At 50.4% G+C, this 24,084-nt stretch overlaps 1 protein-coding gene across 3 annotated transcripts in view; it reads left to right on the top strand.

Annotated features, from left to right (window-relative positions):
- Positions 1–14,516: 14,516 nt before the first annotated feature.
- ATP2A3 (ATPase sarcoplasmic/endoplasmic reticulum Ca2+ transporting 3) overlaps positions 14,517–24,084 on the top strand; it is a 52,587-nt gene continuing 43,019 nt past the window's right edge. For all 3 annotated transcript variants that reach the window (XM_033078090.2, XM_033078091.2, XM_033078089.2), the window contains exon 1: positions 14,517–14,707. In XM_033078090.2, coding sequence (XP_032933981.1) covers positions 14,590–14,707 — 118 coding nt within the window. In that variant the 5' untranslated portion in view covers positions 14,517–14,589. The remainder of the gene's footprint in view (positions 14,708–24,084) is intronic.

Raw genomic sequence — 24,084 nt, 5'->3', positions numbered from 1 at the left:
TGCCGGGATAATTGCTGCAGCTCCCAGCAGGGCTGGGCTGGGACACGGTGTTCCAGGGACCTGCTGCTTCCCTGGGGCTGTGAGTGCTGCCACAGCCCCCCGTGTTTCTGCCTGCTGTCCCTGGCATCGACCTTGGAGCAGGGATGGGATCGCCCCAGCAGGGGCTGAGGCTGCAGGAGGGTTTGTGAAACAACAGCTCTTGCTCAGAGACCCTGATATTTTATAGAATCCTAGAATCCCAGGTTGGAAGGAACCTTGAGGATCATCTGGTCCAACCTTTCTTGGCAAAAGCACAGTCTAGACAAGATGGCCCAGCACCACATCCAGCCAAATGTTAAAGAGTCCAACGTTGGGGAAACCACCACTTCCCTGGGGAAATTATTCCAATGGCTGATTGTTCTCATTGTGAGAAATTTTCCTCTTGTGTCCAACTGGAATCTCCCCAGGAATAACTTGTACCCAATGCAGGGTGTGATTTTTTCCTAAAGGGTTCTTGCACACAAGCTTTTCCTGGAGGGAGGAAAAAAAAATAATCAGAGTAAAAAGAAAATAATTGGAGTAGTAAAATGGGGGTGCACATAGGGCTAAGCATCAGCAACCCCAACAGCTCTGTATCCTCTATTTTTATTTTTTTTAATGCAGTGAATAGGGGAGGGAACAATGGTTTGGCTCAGCACAGCAGAGTGATTCCAGTTGTGCCTGGGACTGGGCCCGTGGTGAGTTTGAGGAGAGGGACCCGACCCAAGCAGTCACCAGCAGATCATCTAGGAGTTTTATTTCTTTATTGGTGATTAATAGCAGTGTTTCATTTCTAATGGAAGGAAATAGGGAGGAAATGGTTTCTTGCCTTCATTTATCAGGGATTTGTTTAAAAGGGTGCTCGTGTTCCCTGGAAATGGGTCAGGGTTGTGTACTTGCAGGGATGAGGAGCTGCTCAGGCTGAGGCTGGCTGTCAGATGTTTGGATGATGGAGGAGCCCAGGCTTTCCTGTGTGAGGCCATTCCCCTCTCCTGCCCCATCCCTGTCCCCTTGGCCCTGTGCCTGTGTCCAGAGCCTTGGAGCTCCCCAGCTGGAGCAGCCTCTGGTTGCACAGAAGATCAGCAGTTAATTGGGTGGAAATTAATTCTGCTGGCATGTCATGAGCTCTGTGAGGAGAGTGCATCAGCCCTGGGTGCTGTGTGCCTCCCTGAGGGGTTTTGGAGTGGGTAGTCACAGAATCATAGATTCCTAGATTTATGTGGGTTGGAAAAGCCCTCTGAGATCAGAGTCCAACCATTCCCCAGCCCTGCCAGGGCCACCACTGGCCCATGTCCCCAGGTGCCACATCTACAAACCTTTTAAACCCCTCCAGGGCTGGTGACTCCACCACTGCCCTGGGCAGCCTGTACCAGGGCTGGACAGCCCTTTGGTGTCCCTAATATCCAATTTAAACATCCCCTGGCACAATCAGAGTTTTCTCCTGTCCCTGTTCCCTGGGAGCAGAGCCTGACTCCCCCAGCTGCCCCCTCCTGTCAGGGAGCTGTGGGGAGTGAGAAGGTCCCCCCTGAACCTCCTTTTCTCCTTCAACTGCTCCTCTGCAGACTTGTGCTCCAGACTCTTCCCCAGCTCCACTGCCCTTCTTGGGCACATAAATGCATTGGGCACAGAGCTCTCAAAAGAAAAATCTTAGTTTTAACTGGAGCGAATGTATTTCCTACAACTCCCTGTGAAATACAGGGACTAGGAGGCACCACTGGGCCAGTCCCATGGGCAGAAGATGGCAAAGCCACTGTGCCATGTCCTTGCTGTGCCAGAGCAGAAAAGCTGTTCCACTGCCACTGGAACATCTTGAGCCATGATTTGTGTGTCAGCCCCATGCTGGGATGCAGTGGGAGGTGTAGAAGGGTTTAACAAGGCTTCACCCCTCAGTGCTCCCTGGCATTGTGCTCAGTGTGGCACTGGGGGAGAGCTCCAGAGGGAAATCAGAATGTCTGGAGTTGATAAATGCCCATTTCTGGGCAGTTTGTGCAGTGAGGTTGAGATGTTTCCATGAGTGCAGAATCAGGGCTGAGCAAACCCAGGGCACTTGAGGTGACTCTTGCCACCATCCCAAGCCCCACAGCAGACACACTTTGACATCCTGGAGTCCCACAGGAGCCAAACGTGTCATTGATAATCTGAGCCATTAAAAAATTCATCTGTGCACTGAAAGGGCTCAACCTTAGAAAAGTTCCTCCCATTCCTCTTCTGCAAGAACACCATTCCTGGTGGCCATGCTTCCCCTTCCCTGTGGGCTCTCAGCCTGGCCAGGCAGTCAGAGCCCGAAAATCCTAGCAACAATGACATTGTTTGCTATATTTGCATCAGTGGAGCCCGAGCAGAAGCGATGACACACGGTGGAGCTGGCACTGGAGCTGGTTTGATGCCATCTGCAGAGAGCCGCCTCCACAGCGGCCCCAGTCAAACCTGAACTGATTGCTTGGTGCCTGCCCAGGGCCAGCCTTCAGGGGCTCAGGGTGGGCACCACAGGAGCCCAGGGGGATGCTCTTTGCACCTCTCTGAGCACGGTGCAGAGATGTCCCAGCCCATCCCTTTCCTTGGCACACATCGTGTGGCACACACAGGCTCCTTCCAGACATCCCTCCCTCCCCAGGAGCAGTTCCAGCAGCAAATGTTCTTGTGATTTTTCTTATTTGGCTTGATTTAAAAAAAAATCTTTCTATCCCAGACTGTTTCTGCTGTAGGAGACAAGGGCTCAGCTCTGCTCCCTCTTCAGAGATGCAGCTGGGTGCAGCTTGAAAACTCTCTTAGTCTTGATGCACCGGGGGATCCTTGTGTTTTAAATGTCAATTTGGCTCTTTGTATTTTACTTAAAGTGCACTTGGGGACTCATGAGCTTGTGTGATCAGGTTGACTGAGGGGAGAGAGCTTCTGGCTTGCAGGGAAGCTGGGAAACAGGCACGTGTCATTCCCCAGGGTGGGAGGAAGGAAGCCAAGTCCTGCAATTGCATCCCACCAGTACCAGGAGATGCCCTGCGTGGTTCTTCCTCCAGAGCTGTGAATTTAGACCTCAAACAAAAACTCAACCAAGCCTTGTTTTTAAAGAAATGCTGGGTTCTAAATATATGCATCCTGGGGTTTACATATGGAGAGCACTTGCTGCATGTCTACAGCTTGAAACTTGGAGTGTAAAAATAGCATAAAAGCCAAGATTGGTGTGAGAGACTCCAGGAGAAGAGGCAGGCACAGCACATGCCAGCTCAGATGAAACCACTTGTCCCCACACAGGGGACACAGTGCAGCCCTGAAACGCTGTGGGGGCTGCAGGTGCCACGAGGATCCTGCACTGGGGCTGGGGACAGGGGACAGAAACAGCAAAACCCAGCAGCAAGAGAGGAGGCTGGGGTCAGCCCTGCTTAGTCACTGGGGCTGAGCTCAGTCACTGCAGCACCATTGGCACAAGGTGAGCCTGAAAGGTGCTGACTGTTCCCTGCTGCCCAGAAGGGAAGCTGGGCCAGCCAAGGGAGGATTTCCCTACCTCTGGTGGGGCTGTTTGTACTTAGGGCATGGTGAAGACTTGCAGACACTAAAAATAATCCATGGAGACCAAAACCATGCTGGGCCCATGCAGCAGCCCTGTAAAAAGCCAGCCCCAAAGGAGCCCATTTTCCTTTGGCAGTGCCTTTTCTCATGCCCCAAAGCAGGAGCAATGCTGGTCACACCCACTGGGCTGCTTTTCCTGCCATTCCTCTTCACAGCTTTGTCCAGAATAAGAGAAGTGGTTTTGGGAAATGGGTTATCCCAAAGGGTTCATTTTTTCCCCTTGAGCCATGGGGTTTATTTTTCTCCACATGCCTGGACGTGCTGAGCCCAGAACAGCCATTGGGTTTATGGGAAACATTTCCTACTGGAATTAGAGGCCATCCCATGGCACCAACACTCTGACCTAGTGACATTCTAAACCCCATTGTGTTCGGGTTTCCCACCCCACCACACCCTGTGCCCAGGAGTGGAGCAGCTCAAGATCTGCAGCACCCCAGAATTTGGGGTTGAGCAGGAGCATCAACATCCCAAGTGATGAAGAATGTGTTTGTAGCAGTCCATCCTGGAAAAAACAAGCCATGAACCAGCCACACAACAAATAACTTTGAATCCTGGATGCTCTGAAACCTGGGTAGATAACATCCAGTCACATCCAGTAAACTATGGTGAGAAGTAAAGGAGAAGAAAATGATTATGGGAACAACTGGGAGTGACCATGCAAATAGAGACTATACAGCAATGTGTGATTGGCTGGAAGCTTTCTGGAACATTCCCTCATAGTCTATATAAGTGTGTGGTCAACCCCATTTTAGGGTGTTCTAAAGATGCTATGTAGGCCTGTGAACACTGGACTTCTAGGGAGCAAGGACTTTATTTCTTAGAGGTAGCTGTGAGCTGGTGTTTTGGTTTATGTTTTATGTTGCACCCCCTTTTATTTTTCTTTGTATTAAAACTTTCCATTTCCAGCCCTTTAGTCATTCCCATCCCTTCATTACTTTTTAGCCATTTCACCAACACCATCCTGGGGTCGGGGTGGGCTGGACCACTTCAGGTGTTGGTGTTTCTGCCACATGGGCTGAGAGTGGGACTGGCTCTGTCTGCACTGGCAGGGGCCTCTCAGCCCCCTGAGCACCAGGCTCTGTCCCCGTTTGCCAGGGGACATTTCTGCTCTCATGGCGAGGGAATCAGGAGAAGCCTCCGTGTCCGTGCCAGGGCTGAGTCACCCTGGTCGTGAGGAAAGCAGTGTGTGTGTGTGGGGAATTAAGACAGTCAATCATGCTTTCAGCAAGCCTGAAATCATCTGTGATATTTTTATTCCCCGATTCCCGGCTCCGATTGCTGTGGGAAGGTTGTTCCCGACGCGCTGCCCGCGGTGACGCCGCGCCGGGGGCAGCCCTGGCACGGGGTGCTGAGCAAAGCCTGGCTCCAGCCCATCCACCCCACAGCTCCCCTCATCCCTGCCCCAAATTCCAGCAGTGAATCCCCCTGGATCTCCCGGGGGAAGGTGGCACATCTGCTTCCCTTTCACCCGCGCACACCTCAGGGGCTGTGGCACTCAGAGACCCCTTGGGGCCACTGCCATGGCAGGGGATGGTGTGCAAGTGAGAACACTGTTCTGGGAAAAGCTGGGAATAGAAGGAGCCTGCTGGGGTGGAACAGCCCTGTGAGCCTCAGCACTTTGGTGAGGGAGCAAAGAGAGCTGTGCTTTATAACAGAACTACAAAAGAAATAAAAGCAAGTACGTGGTCCTTGTTTTCAGAAGGGTGCGATGTGCCATTCCCCCTGGAGGAGCTGTGGCTGCCCCATCCCTGGCCAGGTTTGATGGGGTTTGGAGCAACTTTGTGTAGAGAAGGAGTCCCTGCCCATGGCAGAGGGACTGGAATTAGATGGTCTCTGAGGACCCTTCTAACCCAAACCATTCCATGAGCCTCTCATCTCAGGAACGTGTTTTCTCCCAAAGCCTCAGTCCCTGGAGCAATGTAAAGAGGAGAACTGCAAAAGGTTGGTTTTCCTGGTTGGTTTTTCTGGGTTGGTTTCTTTATTTTTTGCCTGCCTGGTCCCTGGTTTCTGGCCACAGGCACAGCCTGAACCTGCTTGGCCCAAACTCAGCAAGAACAACTAAAGCAGCTTGGAGGGATGCTCAGGAACGATGCTTGGACCTGGGAAACCATCATCAATTCCTCAAGCTGGAAGGAAAAAAAGGTGGGAAAAAAGCTTTACATCTCCCACAAAAACCTTGGTGTGAACAGCAGTCAGCGATTCCAGGCTCAGAATCCAAACCAAAACTGAGCAATCACACATATTTTTTTCTTTGTGGAGCCAAAAGCTGTTCCTGTCAGGCTATATATTTGCTCTCTGATTAATATAGGAGATTTTGTTTTTTCAGGGAAGAGAAATGGAGAAGCTGACAGCAGCATGTGAAGTATTTGGCAAAGGGTGTCTTTTATGTTGCTTGTAGGTAGCTCTGGATATATTTGCAAGCTATAAATAGCCCATACTTATATACCTCCCTCCACATATTGTTCCCACTTCTTTTGCAGACTACCTGCAAAACACAGACACCCTCTGAAGCTGTAAATACAGCCATTACACTGACTGACAGCCCATTCTCCAATGTTTTGATGCAAAACACCTTTGTTTTCTGGGGAATGGTGCAGGGATGTGGCCCATGTATTTTGGGGTGTCAATGCACCTGGAAGAATAAGGTGTCCTGGAGCTGTAGCAGGGTGTTGGATAATTCATGGCAAATTTTCAGGTGGTTGAGAAATTTTCTTGGTGTGGGTGTCAAACCGGTGGTGGTGACTTGGTTTCTCCTTTCAAGATGAAAAATACAGTCAAAATTTTGGTGAAAAGAGTTACAATAAATAAAACCTTTTGTTTTGGTCCCTCCAACCCAAACACCCCTATGATTTTTATCATTTGGGATTCCCCTCCTTCTTATATAGAGCTAAATCTTTAAAGGGAAGATTCCCATTTTTTTTTCCTTAAGAAGATCCTGGGACTTTTGGAAATAAAAATGCTGCTGCCTTTTATTTTTCCCCTGCTTTTTCCAGCCTGATTTCTCAGTCAAACCAGTCCCTTTTACACCCAGTTGCATTTTTTTGGCTGCAGATGCATCCGTACAGCCACTGCCGCGTTTTCCCAATGCTCGCCTGAACCATCCATCCCAGCACTGCACAGGAATGTGCTGGGTTGCCTTTTTTGTCTCTCGAGGGCTTCCCTGCCTCAAAGCTGAGGGCTTGTGGAGGTTTATCTGGTTTCCCTTTGTTCAGCACTCACTAAGGAGAAAGAGGAAGGAAAGGCGCTGTTGCTGCTCTGTTAAAAATAGCAGGGCTGGGGCTCCCAGCCTGGCTGAAGGTCACTTCCCTGAGCCCCACTGCTGCACACTTGTCACCAATGGCCCTTTTTGGCACATTTCTGATGGCTCAGAGGCAGCAGAGAGCCTGGAGGAGGACAGGATGCTCACTGCCCAGCTCAGCTCCAGGCTGTGCACAGGGTTTGTTTTCCATCCCAGTGACACATCCAGGGTTTCATCCTGGATATCAGGGTGTGACAGCCCTGGTGGGATCTCTGCAGCTGGAGAGATGAAGCTGGGACATCCTGACTCCCTTTCTCCCATGCTGGCTGGTGCATGGGACCTGGCCCCCAAGTGGCTTTTAATTTTTATTTTTAATATTATTTTTTCTTTCAAATTGCTTTTAAAATTTCATTTTAAAAACCTTGTTATTTGAATGTTTATTTTAAAATGTTTTGAAGTTTTCTTTCTAATACAAAAATATATTTAAATATAGTATTTTTAAATTTGACTTTATTATTATTACTCTGTGCAGGTCAGCTACTGGCTGAGTCCAGGGCAGCCCCAGTGACCCCGGTGACCTGAAGGGGAACAGGAGATGAGTGCAGGGCAGGGGACAAGCTCCATTCCTGTCCCCAGCATGGCTCAGTGTGGGCAGCCAATCTCCTAGGAAACAGCAGGAAGGATTCATGCAGTCAGAAACCCCCTGTTTCCCCTTTTCCCACTCTTCAATCTTAAAAAGAAATTACATGGTGAAACCCAGCTCATTTACATGGTGAAACCCAGCTCATTATCCCCTGCACTGTGCTGGATACTGATGGGTTCCAGAGCTCCGTGCTGGGATGAGCCCCAGGGCACCCTCCATGGGGCAGGGTGAGGAGGGGTGAGGGTGCTTTGCACCCCTGTTTACATCCCCACATCCTCTGGGCATTTCTGGCTTCAGAGCCACTGTGATGTTTGTCCCCTGAGCATGGACAGGAGCAGTCCCTGGTGCTGTGATATCCTGCAATTCCTCTTGGCAGGGGAGGGGAATATGCTGGGGATATGAAACCTGGTGCTGCTGGTCCAGGGCCAAGCAAGTCCCCAGCCCTCACCCTCCCCTTGGTGAACATCACATCTCCATGGAGAGCAGGAACCATTCCTTCTGCCTGGTGAAAACCAGACCTTTTTCCATTTTTGGCTTCTGCTTTTGCTGGAAGGAAACATGGAGTGAATTTTGCCCGCAGGGAGAGGGCTGAATTAATCACCTCAACCATCAACCCAAGCCCAGGTATGTGAGGGACCCTTGGTCCTGCCTGGCAGCCTCCTGTTGTGTTATTTGTTTTCTCTGTTTCCTAAACTCCAGCAAATCCCAGAAATGACACACCACAAAGGCACGGTTTTTTCCAGGAGGCATTCTGCATCAGGGAAAAACCCACTTGAGTGTCACAGTGAGTGTTGTGGTGTTCCCCCTTTAATGGATATTAATGTATTTTCCTGCCTTTGAAAGGAATTGGAATACAGTTTAAAAATAATAATAATGGGCCAATACCAGTCTGGATTCATAAACAGAGGCTCCTAAGTGTGCTGCTGGGGGAAAATGCCAGGGAGTTTGGAAACACCACAGGATCCAAGCTCAAATGTAGTTTGGGCAGCCATTCCAGGCATTGCACTTGGGAAAGCTCCACTTCCAGCTGAACTGGGGACAGGGCCATGGGAGACAACCTAAAAACATGTGCTTAAGAGCTGCTGCTGTAAAAGTCTGACACTTTAGTGAATCCTGACTTTCAGATCCCATTTGCAGTGGGATCAGAGCTGGAAAACAGGGTGATTGCCCTGTGCAGCCTTGGCCTCCCACAGAAAACTCTTGTCCAGACAGACTGTTCCTCCTCATTTATCCTTGACGTGACATCCTGCCTGACTCAAAATCCTGCACTGGCCAAGTGCTCCCATCTCTGCCACCCATGGCCCCAGGTGGGCTCTGCAGAGCTGGGACTGCTCAAATCCACATCATCCTGCATCCTGGTGCTTCCCTGCACCTTCAGTGGCCACACTGGTGCTCCAAAAAGCCAAATCCTGCTGATAACCACACTCCCCCTCCTTTAAGGTGCACAGGGCAGCATGGGAGGCACAGCCATGGCAATACATTTCCAGGAAGGGTGGGAACACCAAAGCTCCAGCCCTGAGCATCATGCTGCTGAGGATTGATGTTTGAGCCCTTGGGGAGCAGGACTGACCCACAGCTGCTGCAAGTCCTGGCCAGGGGATTAGAAATAAACCCCTAAGCCTGGCTCTGAAAGGTCGGCTGGTGTATAACATTTAGAAAAGCCTCAAACTGTTATTTCAAGGAGTATTATTATTTTTTTTTCTCTAAAGGAAAAGCAAATATCTAAGCTGCTGCTGTTGGAAAAAAAAAAAAAAAAAAGCTGTTCCTGAGTGTCCCTTGTGGATGGGGATTTGTTGTCTGTGAACTGGGGTGAGCAGTGAGAGGAAGCCTGGAGCAGAATGGCAAACAGCAGTGGCACTGTCACCTCTAATTAATTAATTAATTAATTAATCAATTAATTAATACCCCAGTGTGTGACAGCCCTGGGGCCAGGGGAGGTGTTGGAGCAGGACATGGGGCAGCTGCACATCACACGAGGTGATTTAGGAAGGTCAGAGCTGTGGACAGAAGAGATTTGCACCTCCTGGTACCACATTAGCTGCACTGTCTGCGGCCACGAACCCTGGATTTGCTCTCCTTGGGCTCTGCTGGCAGCCACCACTGCGGGTATGCAGCTGTGCTGAGCTCAGGGGTGGCAGTGACATCCCTGGGACGGTGAGAAATGCCATCCAAGGGGGTGGCAGTGACATCCCTGGGACAGTGAGAAATGCCATCCAAGGAGTGGCAGTGACATCCCTGGGACAGTGAGAAATGCCATCCAAGGGGGTGACAGTGACATCCCCAGGAAGGTGAGAAATGCCATCCAAGGGCTGGCTCCTGCATCCGCCACCCGCTTCAACTCCCTCTGGATTAAGGCGAACCTGACCTGAGCGAGGTGTGCAGATGTGCACGCTGAACCACCCTGATGTAGAAACAAAGAGGATTAAATAAATGCTGCTAGAAGCCGTGTGCTTTCCCTGCAGCTCTGGAGCTGTACAGTAATTTCATGACCATAAGGCGCACCGGATTATAAGGCGCACTTCGGGGTGTCGGCAAATTGCCGAACTTTTGCTGATATATAAGGCGCACTGGACTATAAGGCGCACTTCTTTTTTGCAGCAAGGACCCGCCCCCAGTTCCCCCTGCACGATTGCTGGCCAAGGCCCCGCCTCAACCCGGCAGCCACAGGGCCACAGGCCCCTGGGCTCGCCTGCATCCAGCAGCCGTGGCCCCCCAGCCCCGCCTCCACCCGGCAGCCATGGCCCTGCTGGGCCCCCCTGCGGCTCGCAGCTCGCACTTCCGGGTGGCAAATTTCCAAACTTTTGCCCATATATAAGGCGCACTGGACTATAAGGCGCACTTCTGGGTTCTGGCCAAAATTTTAGTCAAAAGGGTGCACCTTATAGTCGTGAAATTACTGTAATTGCCGGTACCACCTGAGCTCCGGTACCAAGTGCGCTCTGGTACCAGTGAGCTCTGGTACTGAGTGCACTTCAGTCCTGCCTGAGCTCTGGTCCCACCCAAGCTCCGGTACCACCCAAGCTCCGGTACCGCCCGAGCTCCGGTCCAGCCTGAGCTCCAGTACCGCCTGAGCTTGGCTCCAGTGCCGCCTCCATCCACTGCATGCCAAGCCGAGCCAGAGCCTGGGGCTGCTTACCAGCACATGGCCCGCTCTCTCTGCCTTCCCAGCAAACATCATTTTTTCCCCATCTCAGAGGAACAAAGTGGAGACCAAATATTAATCTTCCATGGATTGTAGAACCCTGGCTCCAGCATCCCGCTGCCCTCACCCCCAGCCAGGGAGAGGAGCAGGGCAAACCCACAGCTTCTGGGACAATTACTCCTGATTTCCTTTTGTAGAAACAAGATTAAAACCAGAACTGCCCATAGATTTCCATGTCGTGTACAGTGCTCAGTCAGCCCTGGCTGGGCCCTGCTCTTCCACACCACAGCCATGGCAAAAGAAATCCCCGAAAAAAAACTCCTCAGTAGCCTGGGAGGTGTTAAATCCATTCCTTTCTTCTTTTTATGGCTCTCTTAAGCATGTCTACCTCCAAAAGTTTTTACTGTGGAGGAAGCCAAGATAAATAAGGATGTTTGCTCTTTGTTCCAGGGCTACAGAAGGGAATCCCCCACACTCAGGGGCTGCCAGGGATGGAGCCCAGCTCTCTCCACAGCCTGTCTGTGAACCCTTTGATTGCAATATTGAGTGTGTTTTCAGTCCATTTTCCCTCACTGACTAATTTACAGCTTCCAGTCACTAATGGTTTTCATGGATTGCTTAATTATAGGTGGGGTGGATGGTGCTGCCTTGTTACCAGGGCTGCCAGATGTTCCCTTTGTAACTCTCACCTCAGCTGCTCCCAATCTTGTCAAACTTTAACCTTTGCATCTGGGACAGCATCTCTGTGCTCTTTTCCAGTACAAGGACTGGCATCATCCAAGGAAACTGGGAGAAGCAGGAACAGCAGCCTACACCTGGCCTAGTGATAGGGACTTGTGTGGGGTGAGACACTGCTGGGCTGGAGGAACTGCTGGTGTGGGAGGACTGAAAAAAGGGTCAGGAGATGTTGGGGAGAGAAATGAGGGTGTCCAGGTGGTGCATGCACAGTCACACACCTGAGCTCTGTGTCTGGTCTCTGTTCTCAATCTGCACAGTGAGCATTAAACCAGACCTTCACCTTCTCGTGGGCACTTTGTGGTGTAGGGTCTCATTTAAATCATGCCCAGGAGGACACCAAGAACCCTCTTCCCAAAGGCCTTGCTCTAAGGGCAGCATGTTTGCCCTGAAACTGGCTGGCAGGAGCTCCCACCAGGCTCACAAGGCTGGGGGACCAGGGGTCCCATCCCATCCCATCCCATCCCATCCCATCCCATCCCATCCCATCCCATCCCATCCCATCCCATCCCATCCCATCCCATCCCATCCCATCCCATCCCATCCCTGCCAGAGCTGCTGCTTTCAGAGCAGCCCCCAAGTCTGGGGGATGATTATTGCATCAGGTCCTCTGTGCTCCTGGACAAGAGCACTGCACGTGGTAATATTTTCACAGCACATCAATTCTTCCCAGGGACTGATGGAAATCTCCCTAATGAGGCTGAGGGGGCTGGGCCTGTTCAGCCCAGAGAAGAGATGACTGAGAGGGGACCTCATCCATATCAGTATCTGAAGGGGGGACATCAAGAAGATGAACCAAACTCTTGCCAGTGGTCCAAGAAACAGGACAAGAGGCAATGGGCAGAATTCCTCACATGAGGAAGAGCTTCTTTCATTTACATTGACCAAGCACTGAACTATGCCCAGAGAGGGTGTGGAGTCTCCTCACTGGAGATATTCCAGAACTCTCTGGACGCACTCTGTGCCATGTGCTCTGGGATGACCCTGCTGGAGCAGGAAGGTTGGATCAGATGAGTTACTGTGGTCTTTTCCAGCCTGATTCATCTTGGGATTCTGTTTGATTTCTGAACCACGCGGCCCCATGAGCCAGGGAGCTCTGGCCCAGGCTCTGGCCAAGGGCAGCACCACTGCTCAGCAGCAGGAACGGCACTTTTCCTCCCAAAACACTCATGAGAGGCAGATGAGTACAAAGACAGGGCTTGAAGCAAGGCCAGCCCACAGGGCTGGGAGCTGTGGCAGGAGGGGCTGTGACACGACAGGCTGAGCTCTGGAGCACCCTCTGCCTCCCACACCTCAGCTGTGGTGAACCAAAAAAAATGAGTTTATCAAACTTGAAAACTGAATCTGCACTGCTTCAGGACCTCCACTCCAGTGAAAGCTGCAAAAAATTTTCTATAAATGAATTTACATAGAAATAAATAAGCCAGAGCTCCTCCCTGAGATGTCTGTTGTCACCTCCTCACACTGGCCGCTGGCTCTGGCTCTGCCTTGGGTTCATTTCTGTAGAAGTGGGTTTGTCACCCTCTCAGCTGGAGAGCAGTGCCAGCCACCATCAAATACAGGTTTCTTCCAGCAACAGGGGGAAAACTGGAAGTACCAGAAAAGTCAGAAGTTGGTGTTCAGATGGGGAGAGTCACTGGGAGCAGGTTTGAGCTGGGTCATGGAAAAGCTGCTGGAGTGAGGGAGCCAGGTCAGGTGTACTGTGTTGAAAAGTCCCACAGAGGCTGTGGTGGTGTTTACCCTCAGATGGATTGCACAGTGGATTTTGGGGGAATTTTACCTCCTTTTCCAGATCAGGGTAGCTCGTCACAGTGCTGCTGCTGGTCTGTATTGCATGTGGGAGCTGCTGAAACCTGACATTTGCTGCTGGAAGAAGTCATTTAAGTAGCCCATTGCAAAGAGTGATGTAAAGCCCTTGTGTGGTGCAACTGGAGCTCTGGCCCATCTGGAGCCAGGCAGGAAGGGGACAGGGAACCTGCCTGAGAGGGGAGTGAGATGGGTTTAAGCCAGTCCTGCTGTATAAATCCCAACACCTAAGTCCCTCCAGGATAAGCCCACTCCTCAAATATGGATAGCCTGCCTTCTGTGTGGGGACAGGGAGCACTGGAGAGTGTGAAATGGGATGTCCCAGGATGTCTGGGACATACACAGCAAGCCTGGTGCTCAGATTTGTCACACAGGAGGTCCCTTGGACCCTTTCTCTCTCTCCCTGCAGTGACAATTTGCATCTCACATTTCCAAAGACAAAGGCAGCCCAGCACAGCTGGATACAGTGCACTGATGGGAACAGTGTCAGGCAGGGATTTGTAATTCCAGAGCTCCTGCTGCTATCAGTCATAATCCTGATCCCACCAAAGTCAGTGGATGTGGAACTGCTGTGCTTCCAGCAGAGTAGGAGCAGGATTGGGGAATGCTCAGCTTCCAGCTGGAAGGAGGATGCTGAGGGGACCCAGAGAGCATCACTCATGGGCAGAACCCCCCATGCAGCATTCCCACCTCCTTCTGTTGCTCCTGATATTAAAAATATTATTTTGGCGATGGAAACTTTAGCTCTGCTCTTAACTGCTTAAGACACAGCTATTTCCTCTGGACTGTTTCCACTGCCCACAAACCTGCCCACTTCTCAGCCTGGAAATCTGCCCAAACATCGACAGGCTGAGGGAGCTGGGCTCTTCATCCTGGAGAGGAGAAAGCTCCAGCAAGAGCCTGGAGCCCCATCCAGTGCCTAAAGGGGCTCCAGGAGAGCTGGAGAGGGACTGGGAATAAGAGCCTGGAGAAACAGGACAAGGGGGAATGGCTTTAAGATGAAGGAGGAGAGATTTAGATTAGATTTGAGGAAGGAATTGTTCCTGTGAGGGTGGGGAGTCCCTGGCACAGTTTGCCCAGGGAAGCTGTGGCTGCCCCATCCCTGGCAGTGCCCAAGGACAGGCTGGGCAGGCTGGGAGAAGCCTGGGACAGTGGGAGGTGTCCCTGCCATGGCAGGGTGGAACGGGATGGGCTTTGCGGTCCCTTCCAGGGGGGACAGCAGCGGCACCGCTGCCGCACCCGGGAGTCCCGGCGGTACCGGCGCTGCCGAGGGGGCGGTGCCGGGCCCGGGGGAGGCGGGAGGGGAGCGGGGCGGTGCCGGTACCGGGGGCGGTACCGGGGGCGGTGCCGGTGCCGGGGCGGGCCGAGAGGTGCCGAGGCATCGCCGTGCGAGCGGCGCCCCGTGTGCCTCCTGCGCCCCCGGCCAGCAGCCCGGGCCGGGGCATGGAGGCGGCGCACAGCATCCCCGTGCTCGACGTGCTCCGCCGCTTCGGGGTCAGCGAGAGCTGCGGGCTCAGCCCCGAGCAGGTCCGCCGCAACCGGGACAAGTACGGCCCCAATGGTCAGTGCGGGGCCGCCGTGGGGTGCGGGCCGGGGTGGGATGGGGCGGCGACACCTGTGTACCGTGGGATCCTTCCGACCGGGACCGGGATGTGCACCGTGACTCTCCCCACCGGGACCGGGACCGGGATGCGGACCCGGACCCTCCCCACCGGCCCCGGGCAGGTCCGGGGTGCTGCCGTGGGTCCCCCCCGAGCATCCTCCCGGTCCCGGCCGTGCGGAGGAGCGGTGGGGATGTGCCGCGGGACACCTGTTGATTAGGGCAATATTTAGTTGTTTTAATTAAAGGCTAGTTACCGCGGGTACGGGCGGCCAGCAGCGTCGGCAATTAGCGGGGTGTTAATTGCGCTGGCGGAGTGACAGAAAGCGGGGAGGGACAGCGATATCTTGTTACCAGGAAGGAAAGAGGGGAAGGGCTCATTGCCTGTGGGTGACAGAGGGAAGCCCCAAAACAGCCCTGAGAGGTGTCCTGTGGGGGGACACTCGCCCCTATCCGGCTGCTGTGGGAGAGGGAGGGGTGGTGGGGACACTGTCCGTGTGCTGGCCCCGCCGGGTGTCCCCGTGTCCCGCCGGGTGTCCCCGTGTCCCGCCGGGTGTCCCCGGGGACCCTCTGCGAGCTGCCGGGCATCTTCACGGGACTGAGAAGGGGGATTTTTAAACACGTGTTTTGAAAGTGTTCCGTGTGCCCAGGAGGGGCTGGCTGGGGTGTCTGCACCTACCCAGGTGATTTTAGAGTGGCTTTGCTCAGGCTGTGGCCGAGGTCAGAAACAGGAGGGTGAAGGATGGTTTGCTCCAGTGCTTTAGAATAGTGAGTCCCTGCTCAAACTTCTCCAGGAGATAAGTGTGTAAACTCTCTCTTGTTGCTTGATCCTCTGGGGTGAGGCTAAGGAGAGCCCGAGTAGATGCTGGCAGGATTGCTGTCCTCATTTCTGTTTGTTGGGAGGGCTGTGTTCGGGGGAATCAGGGATCCTCCAGCCCTGTGAGCAGCTGAGCTGTGCTGAGCTGTGCTCAGGGCCCCCCATCCCACCAGTGCTCCCAGTCCCAGCTTCAGCTCTGTTCCCTGAGCCAGCAGGGTCACGGCTGCACTTGGCAGCTCTGGCCATAGAGCACCTGCACAAACTGCAGTGGAGCATCACATCTGCTCCTGCTAGGCTTGATTTGGGAGAAGGGCAGCTGGGGACCTGTCTGATTAACAGGGAGGAGCCCCTCTGATTTGGGGGCTGAAGGCAAAATACATCCTTAATGCAAAATACATGTTTATCAAGCAGGTGGCCGGTCTGATTTCAGGGTACAGAAGCAGCCAGTTTCTGTGCCGTGCCCTGGCCCTGCAGGAGCAGTGGCTGCAGGGTGCTCTGTGCCGTGCAGCAGGGTGTCACCATGGGCATCACCTCTGCGGGGCTCCTGGTGGCTTTGTCCCTCTGTTTGCCCGGGTGAATCACCATCCCTGAGTCAGGCACGCTGGCTGCTCAGTGGCACCGGGCTCTGCCTTGAAAAAGGGAGCTCGAAGGTGTGACGTAGGTGCCGAGCAAAGGGTTATTGGTGGCAATTAGTTTGCCTTTAAATTTTTTTTTTCTGCTTCCTCCTCTTGCAAGCAGTGGCTCTGTACTCTCCTCATTTGGCAGTTTTGTTTCCTGTGCACCCCAGCACTGGGTTTCTCACAGGCTGTTTGTTCACAAGAGCTGCTGATTTTGGGGTGTTCTGTGTTTTTCACCTTCCAAGCACAGCTCTGCAGCTCCTGTGCTGCACAGCTCGCAGCAATGTGCCTGAATGTTGAGAGCAGTGATGTGGGGCAGTGCAGCCCTCGGTGAAATGAGGTTGAAGGTTTTTAAGTATTCTGAATTTTTGCAGTTTCTGAGCAGTATTTATATTTTTCTCGTGGTGCACATGAGACAGAGACAGCTTTAGAACAGCTTAAAACCACGCAGCTAGGGACCTGTGTGGTTTGCTTGGTTTAAAACCTTGATTTTAAGCAAAAAGTGGGGTTTTTTCCATTATGGTGAGAACTTGCAGGTTTGTTGTGGCAGCAGGCACCAACCCCCTTGGCTGTGCTGGGGCACCCTTGCTGTCCTGTTTGGGAGAGCTCCTTGGGGTAAGGGTGCCACAAGGGATCAGCTTGGGACAACGAGCTGGGCTCGGAGATGCCCGTATCAAATTGCATTTCAATTTAGTTTTAAATTAAACTCTGGCAGCAGAAGTGTGGGGCAGTTTGGTGACTCGTTTGAGCTTGCACAGAAGGGGAAGAAAAATCTTGTGTGGCTCGAAGTGCAGAGCAGGCCTTAAGCTCCAACTACTTTCATTTTCGCACCCTCCTGTCTCACATTCATTCATTTCCTTCTAATCTTGAACTCCAAACTGCCAGTGTGGTCGTGAATCACAATCTAAAATACATCATCTTTCTGAAAAACTGCCTCCTGACATGCTTCATGGAGCTGCTGGCTGCTGCTTTTTTATTGCATTTAAAAAAATACGAGCTGCAGCGAGCTCTGACGTTAAGTGAGAAACAGCCGTCATTGGTGTGACTGATAGAAAATAATTTTATTTTTTGGGGGCGGTATTCTTTTGGAGCTTAAAATTGTTTTTTCAGATCCAGTGCTCACAAACACATTTGCAGGAGGAAACAGAGAGCAATACTGATTATTTGGTATCTCCAGTGCGTGGCTGGGGAGCCAAGCAGTGTGGTACAGATTACTGGAGTGGAAGGAGATATTTCTCCATTAGGAAGAGCTTGTGTTCGTGTTTGAGCTCTGTCATCAGTGCTGTCAGCATGGCCTTTCATTTGCCAAGGAAACTGGAGAAGCCACAGAACATTTAGGTCTCACCATGGCAATTCTGAATCTCCCAAGTCAATTTTAATTAATAAATGCTTCGGATGTCTCACATGTGCCTGGCAGGTGCTTCCCTATACCTCATCCCATCCACCAGCTCCAAGCTCCACAGGTTACTTTTAGACCTCAAAACTTAAAAAAAACCCAACCAAACAAAAATAACCAAATGCACATCTGTTATTCTATAACAGACTGAGCAGCAGGGTATGGGCATGCAAACATTTGACTTCCTAAATGTAAAACCAGGGCCACGATTTCCCTCAAAATTATTTGAGTTTTGCTAAGGAACGACAGATGTAAACAGGAGGTGCTTCGTGGACAGACAAGTGATTTTTCTGTTTTAAATATAGCTCTGATTTATCTCTTCTAAATAGATTTCTGCGTGTAAATGAGCATACATTTCAGGCAGGATATTGCTGGCATTAATGCGTATGCATAATTTTATTTGCTCCATCGGTAACCTAAATGGGCTGTGAATGTCAGCAGAGTCAAACTCGAGGCTTCAGCATAGGGGTGCTTATCTCATCTTGTGTTTCATCTCCTCTCACTCTGCAGCAGGAGCCCTGCTGCGGTTGGAAACTCATCTGGGCAGGCCCATGCTGCCCATCCTCCCTCCCTGGGGCTCACCCATCCTCTTCTTTACCCGCCCTGCTCCGGGGTGACCCCGCCACGGTCCCTGGCACTCTGCACATCCCATGCTGAAGGTGCAATGCACCTGTGTCCAAATGTTATTCAAACCAGCTCCAGCACCAGCTCAGAGCCCACCAGCAGCTTTGCTTGTTTTTTCCCACACCTCCCTGTGTCTCTGTAAGCCTCATCCAGGATGCCCAAATCTTTGTGTTTATTTTCCCATGTGCGTGCCGAGCCTGCCTGGCGGGACGAAAACATCCCCAAGTCCAAATCAGCCTGGGCTGTGCTGCTCCTCTCCTCAAACCCACCAAGGCTCATTCTCAAGGAGCTGGCATGGGCACATATCTGAGCCCCTGTGTGGCTAGAAGCAGCACCCATATATGATTTTTAGGCATGCTTTTCCCAGGATGTGTGTGTGCATCCCTGTGTCTGTGCGTGCTCCGCCTGCGGAGCGGGGTTGATGCTGAATTAGCTGCTGGCGGTTGCTAACGAGCCAAGGTTATGCTCCAGCTCTCTCCTGACAATAATAAAAACAACAACAAAAAAAAGAAGAAATAAAATTTCTATTTCACGCTGAAATATTTGAGGTGGCAGCAAGAAGAGGAAAAGCAACATTTTCTGACTCATCAAACTCTGCGCTCTGTTCCTCTGTGCATCGCCCACCTTTTCCACCCCCGAAACACACGCTTAGCAGTCTGATTCATAAACATGCTACGGGTTGTGGGGTTTTTTTTTCTCCTCCTCCAAATCCTTTCCCTGAGGAGACATGCTGAGGCATTCAAACCTTGAGGGTGCCTTCAAATTTGGGGAGAGACTGCACGAAGTTTTCGTAATTGATAAGGAAACTTGGGATTTTTGTCTCTGCGCCATCCTCTGAGGTTACCTGCCTTCACACCTACCTCTGAAAAACACTGAATCAAGAGCAGTGTTCAGAAGAACTGACATCTGCTGTCTAAATGCTGCAGGAACCAGGGAAGGAAGAAAACACAAAGGGCAAGAAAACACAAATTCAGCTGTGGGAGAAGGGACTGTGCCTGCAGGTCTTGTGTTTACCCCTGGGGTTGGTCTGCCTTGTGGCACAAGTTATTTCATGAATATTTTTATTTCATTGCTGGTTTTAAAGCTGGGGGTGGTAGAGGTGGTGCTACAGCACACTGATTTAAGAGGAGCTGGATGCACTGTGGATGCCCAGATGCTGGCTTGGGATGTGCTGCTTCCAGTAAGGGGCTGGACTGGGTCCTCCAAAAACACCAAACAAAATACCCCCCTTCTCCCAGGGTAATCCTTTTCCCCAGTAATTCAGGTGTCTCTTTTGAAGTCCCTACTCCAACCAAGAGTTTATGGCCACCCTAGAGTCATACTTGCCATGACCACAAAGTCACACCTCTGCTCTTTGCTATTTCAGTGCCATTGGTCTTTCTGGATATTTTAAGCCTTCTCTTATCTCTGGATCTGATTTTGATCTGGGTCATCCTCCCAGGGTTCATCCCTGAAAAATCCTATTGATATTTATGTTGCAAGTCATTTTTTCCTTTCTAAAACTCTCTCAAACCCATTTTTCTTGAGCAAAAAGCTTCACTCCATGCCTGGCATTGCTGTTGCTTTCTTCTTCCCAAGGAGAATTTTAATTTTTGAGAAGCATCCAAGTTGCTGCCTTTTCACTCTGCGTTTGATCTGCTCCTGCAAAAGGGATGGTGTGAGAACAGGAGGCTGCTGCCTGCAGGTTGGGTCTGTCCTGGCACAGCCACAGCCCCTCTGGCACATCCCTGGTGAGGGCCAGGGCTGCAGAGGCTGGGCTGAAAAAGGGAGACTTCAAGTGACTGAAAGCAGGTGGTTGTTGTTTCTGCTGGGGACAGTGCCCATGTGCAGCACTCCAGACCATGCACAAAACCTTCCTGGAGAGCAGTGTTCCTGTGCTGTCCTGTGATCTGCATCATTGTCTGAACTGGCCATCAAAGGGCATCAGAAACCTCACAGGGCTGCTGGTGGCCCCGAGGTGCTTCTGTTTTCATAGTCCTGAAAAATGAGGTGGTTTGATGCTTTTTTTGTAAGCTTGAACCTCTGCAGGAGCCAGCTTTGATTTTTCTCCCACACACAGCGCTTGCAGAGTCATTGGGATGCTAATACCCCTCTAAAATATTGTTGGAGGGTGGTTTTTAGGGTTATGTTTTGTAAGCTATGAGCCAGATGTTGGTGTTTGTGTCCTGTGCCTTTTCCCAGCTGGTGCTGCCCCACTCCTGGGGAAGGGGCTCCTCCCTGTGAGGCATTGCTGAGGCTGGACCAGCCTCAAAACCCTTCTCTTGGTCCACTGAGCTCACCTGGAGCAACACCTGGGCTGTACTGTGTAGGGGATCAGGGCAGTGAAAGCAGAATAACAAACCTCTCTGGGCAGGGAATGTTGGATATGCAGGTGCTGGTGTTGCACAAGGATGCTCTAGAATTCTGTTTATTATTTTGATGGGAGAACCCCATCAGGGCACTTGGGCAGTGCTCCCTGCCCAGTCCCTTGCTTCTCTCTGCTGCTGGTGAGCAGTGCAGCTGCAGAGATGAGGTGTTTGCTCCTGGGCTGGCTCTGCCCTGGGATGTGGGTCAGTGCAGTCAGGGCTGGAAGAGTGTTCCAGTGGGGAGGCACTGGGAGTGGGATGTGGACCAGCAGCTGAGCAGGGTGATGTTTTCTTACACTGCTGGCACTCAGGGTCGTAGTTACAGAGCAGAAATACTAAGGCAGGTCATGATTATCAGAACAATGTTGGGTTTTTCTGCTTGCTTTTTAATATTTTCTTCCTTTTTTTTCCTTTTCACCCCCCTTTTTCCCCTTCCCCTGGTTCTCACGTGGCACACATGGATGACCTCCCATGGCATCTCAGATGAAGGCAGTGCAGGCAGCCCCTCAGCTGGAGCACCTTGGGCAGGGGAAACTGCTGATGCTGAGGGCACTGGGATGGGTGCAAGGGATGGATGGAGGAGAAGGGACCTGTGGCTGCTCAGGGTGAGTGGGTGGCAGCAGGACAGAGCTGTCTGGGGGTCCAGTCCAACCCAGTGCAATATTGATAGGCAGAAAGCTCAGAAAGCACCAACCCCACAGCCCGTTTATTATTCTGCATCTGATTTTTTTTTGGTGCTATTGTTACTCAGGATCTTGTTTTGTAGCACTGGGAGTAGAAAGTATAACAATAAACTATATTTTAAAAAAATCCCTGTCTGCTCCATGGAGCTGCTGTTGGTACCAGTTACCTTGCTGGAAAACAGGTAGCAGAGATCTGGGCTGGAAGTGTAGAAATGTTGAAAAAAAAAAACTGGAGCCAAAAAGCAGCAGAGAAAATTGTGGTTACTCCAGTGTTTCCATGACGTGAGCAGCGGAGGCTCCTCGTGGGCGTTAACCCCTGGCAGGCAGGGCTGCAGCAGCTGCTGCTCCCCTGCTCCCAGCCCTGCCTGGGACAGAGCTGCCCAGGGAATCCTGTTCCATCAGGATTAGTGCTGGTGGCTCCTCTCCATGCTGGGGCTCTCTGGGTGACCGAGCCAGTCATCTGAAGGGTCACATCTGAGTCCTCTGAACTCTTCTGAACACTTGCTGAATTAATCCTTGCCAGTGATTAACCTCATGTCAGAATTTGCTGGTCTGCCCTGGGAACCTCCCAGTTTCTGAGGTTTGGCTGCTCATTATCACTCTGTAAAAACCTTTTCTCTTTCTCACCCGCAGAGGTGGCAAGTCTGTGGTCAGGCAGTGGTTTGGTGGTGATCCCATCTGGTGGGTGCTGCCTGGTCCAGCACATCCCTGGACATTCAGGACATGTGGTGCCATCAGTTTGTGACCTGTGATGGCTGGCATCTGAGATGTTGTACCTCTTGTTAAAGTCTAGATCTGTAGTAGTCCTAAACCTAAGTGTCACTGCTCTGATCATCAAAATCCTCGTAAAATTGAAATGCTCAGAAATCTGCTGGATGTGCTGATGCAGGTCCTGGCTTTGTACCCTCTGGTCCTACATGAACCCACTAAAGAGTTGAGATTTTATGTTTTTCATTGTGTATTTATGTCCCATTTGAGATTATACATACGTGCTCCATTTGAGAGCAGCATATGTCCAATCTGAGATTATTATATATATATACATATATATATATCCCAATTGAGATTTTATATATATGTTTTTCATTTGAGATTGTATATATGTCCCATTTGAGATTATACATATGTGCTTCATTTGAGAGTAACATATGTCCAATCTGAGTTTATTGTGTATATATGTATATATCCCATTGGAGGTTTTATGTTTTTCATTTGAGATTGTATATATATGTCCCACTTGAGATTATACATGTGTGCTCCATTTGAGAGTAACATGTCCAATCTGAGATTATTTTATATTTATACATATATATCCCATTTGAGATTTTATGTTTTTCATTTCAGATTGTATATATATGCCCCATTTGAGATTATAGATATGTACATACTCCATTTGAGATTAACATATGTCCGGAGGTTATTATTATATATATACATATATATCCCATTTGAGATTTTATGTTTTTCATTTCAGATTGTATATGTATGTCCCATTTGAGATTATACATGTGTGTTCCATTTGAGAGTAACATATGTCCAATCTGAGATTATTTTATATATATATATATCCCATTTGAGATTTTATTTTTCATTTCAGATTGTATATGTATGTCCTATTTGAGATTATACATATGTACATACTCCATTTGAGAGTAACATATGTCCAGAGATGATTATATATATATATATATCTGTCTCATTTGAGATTTTGTTTTTCATTTCAGGTTGTGTATGTATGTCCCATTTGAGATTATACGTTTGCTCCATTTGAGAGTAACATGTCCAATCTGAGATTATTTTATATATATATCCCATTTGAGATTTTGTTTTTCATTTCAGATTGTGTATGTATGTCCCATTTGAGATTATACATGTGTGCTCCATTTGACAGCAACATGTCCAATCTGAGATTATTTTATATAGTATATATACACACAGACATATATCCCATTTGAGACTGTATATATATATATCTAATTTCCCATTTGAGATGCCATATGTTTCATTTGACAGTGTGTGCCTGTCCCGCTGGGGTGACAGGGCGGTCCCGCTGCCGTCGGGGTGCGATGTTTGGGGAGGAAATCCGCTCCTTGCTCTGGCGTGTCCCCTGTGCCCCTGGGTTCCTGCCCGCGGTATTTTTGTATTTTTGCCCCGGCTGTTTCCTGCAGTGGGAGCAGTCGTGTGTTGGGGGAGGGATGTGAGTTCTGGGGCTGAGCCGGGGATGCGCCGGTGTCCCCAAAGCCACCGCGGGGAAAGCTGGCCTTGTGTGGGACCGGTCCCCACAGCTGCTGCTCGGCTGATCAGTAGCCAAAACGCCTTTTTTTTCCTTGGTTTTTTTTTTTTTTGGTTTTTTTTTTAATTATTTTATATTTTTTTTTATTATTTTTTTCTTTGTCTTTCTGGAGCAAGCCACTGGAGCGCTTGTAGAACTGTGCTCAGAGCAAGTGAAAGGCTCCGGGGTTTTTTGTGTTAGATATAGGTTTTGTTTGGTTGGTTGGTTGTTTTAGAGATTTTAAAAAGTTTTCTTAGGGTTTTTTGTTTGTTTAGGGGTTTTGTTTGTTAGTTTTTTTGTTTGTTTTTTTTTGTTTGTTTTTCTGTTTCTGTTTGTATGTTTGATGTTTTTGGGGTTTTTTAAATTTTTCTTTTTTAAGATATTTCTTTTTCTGGTCTAAAAGCAGTTTTCCTTGCCTCGGTGCTGATTTAAAAAAAAAAAATCAGGTTTTTTGGGAAGGCTCCGTGGGTGGGGGAAATTCTCTCTTCTGCTTCCTTCAGCATGGGTGGTGAAAGCTCCAAGATCCCGAGCTCTGTGTCACAGCCACATCCCCAAGGGTTTGTCCCTTAAAACATCAGCTCAGT

This window comes from Catharus ustulatus, chromosome 22 (genome assembly GCF_009819885.2).
Source record: "Catharus ustulatus isolate bCatUst1 chromosome 22, bCatUst1.pri.v2, whole genome shotgun sequence".
NCBI classification, from domain to species: domain Eukaryota; kingdom Metazoa; phylum Chordata; class Aves; order Passeriformes; family Turdidae; genus Catharus; species Catharus ustulatus.
Note: the sequence above shows the minus strand (reverse complement) of the source record. Positions and strands in the feature narration are given on the sequence as shown.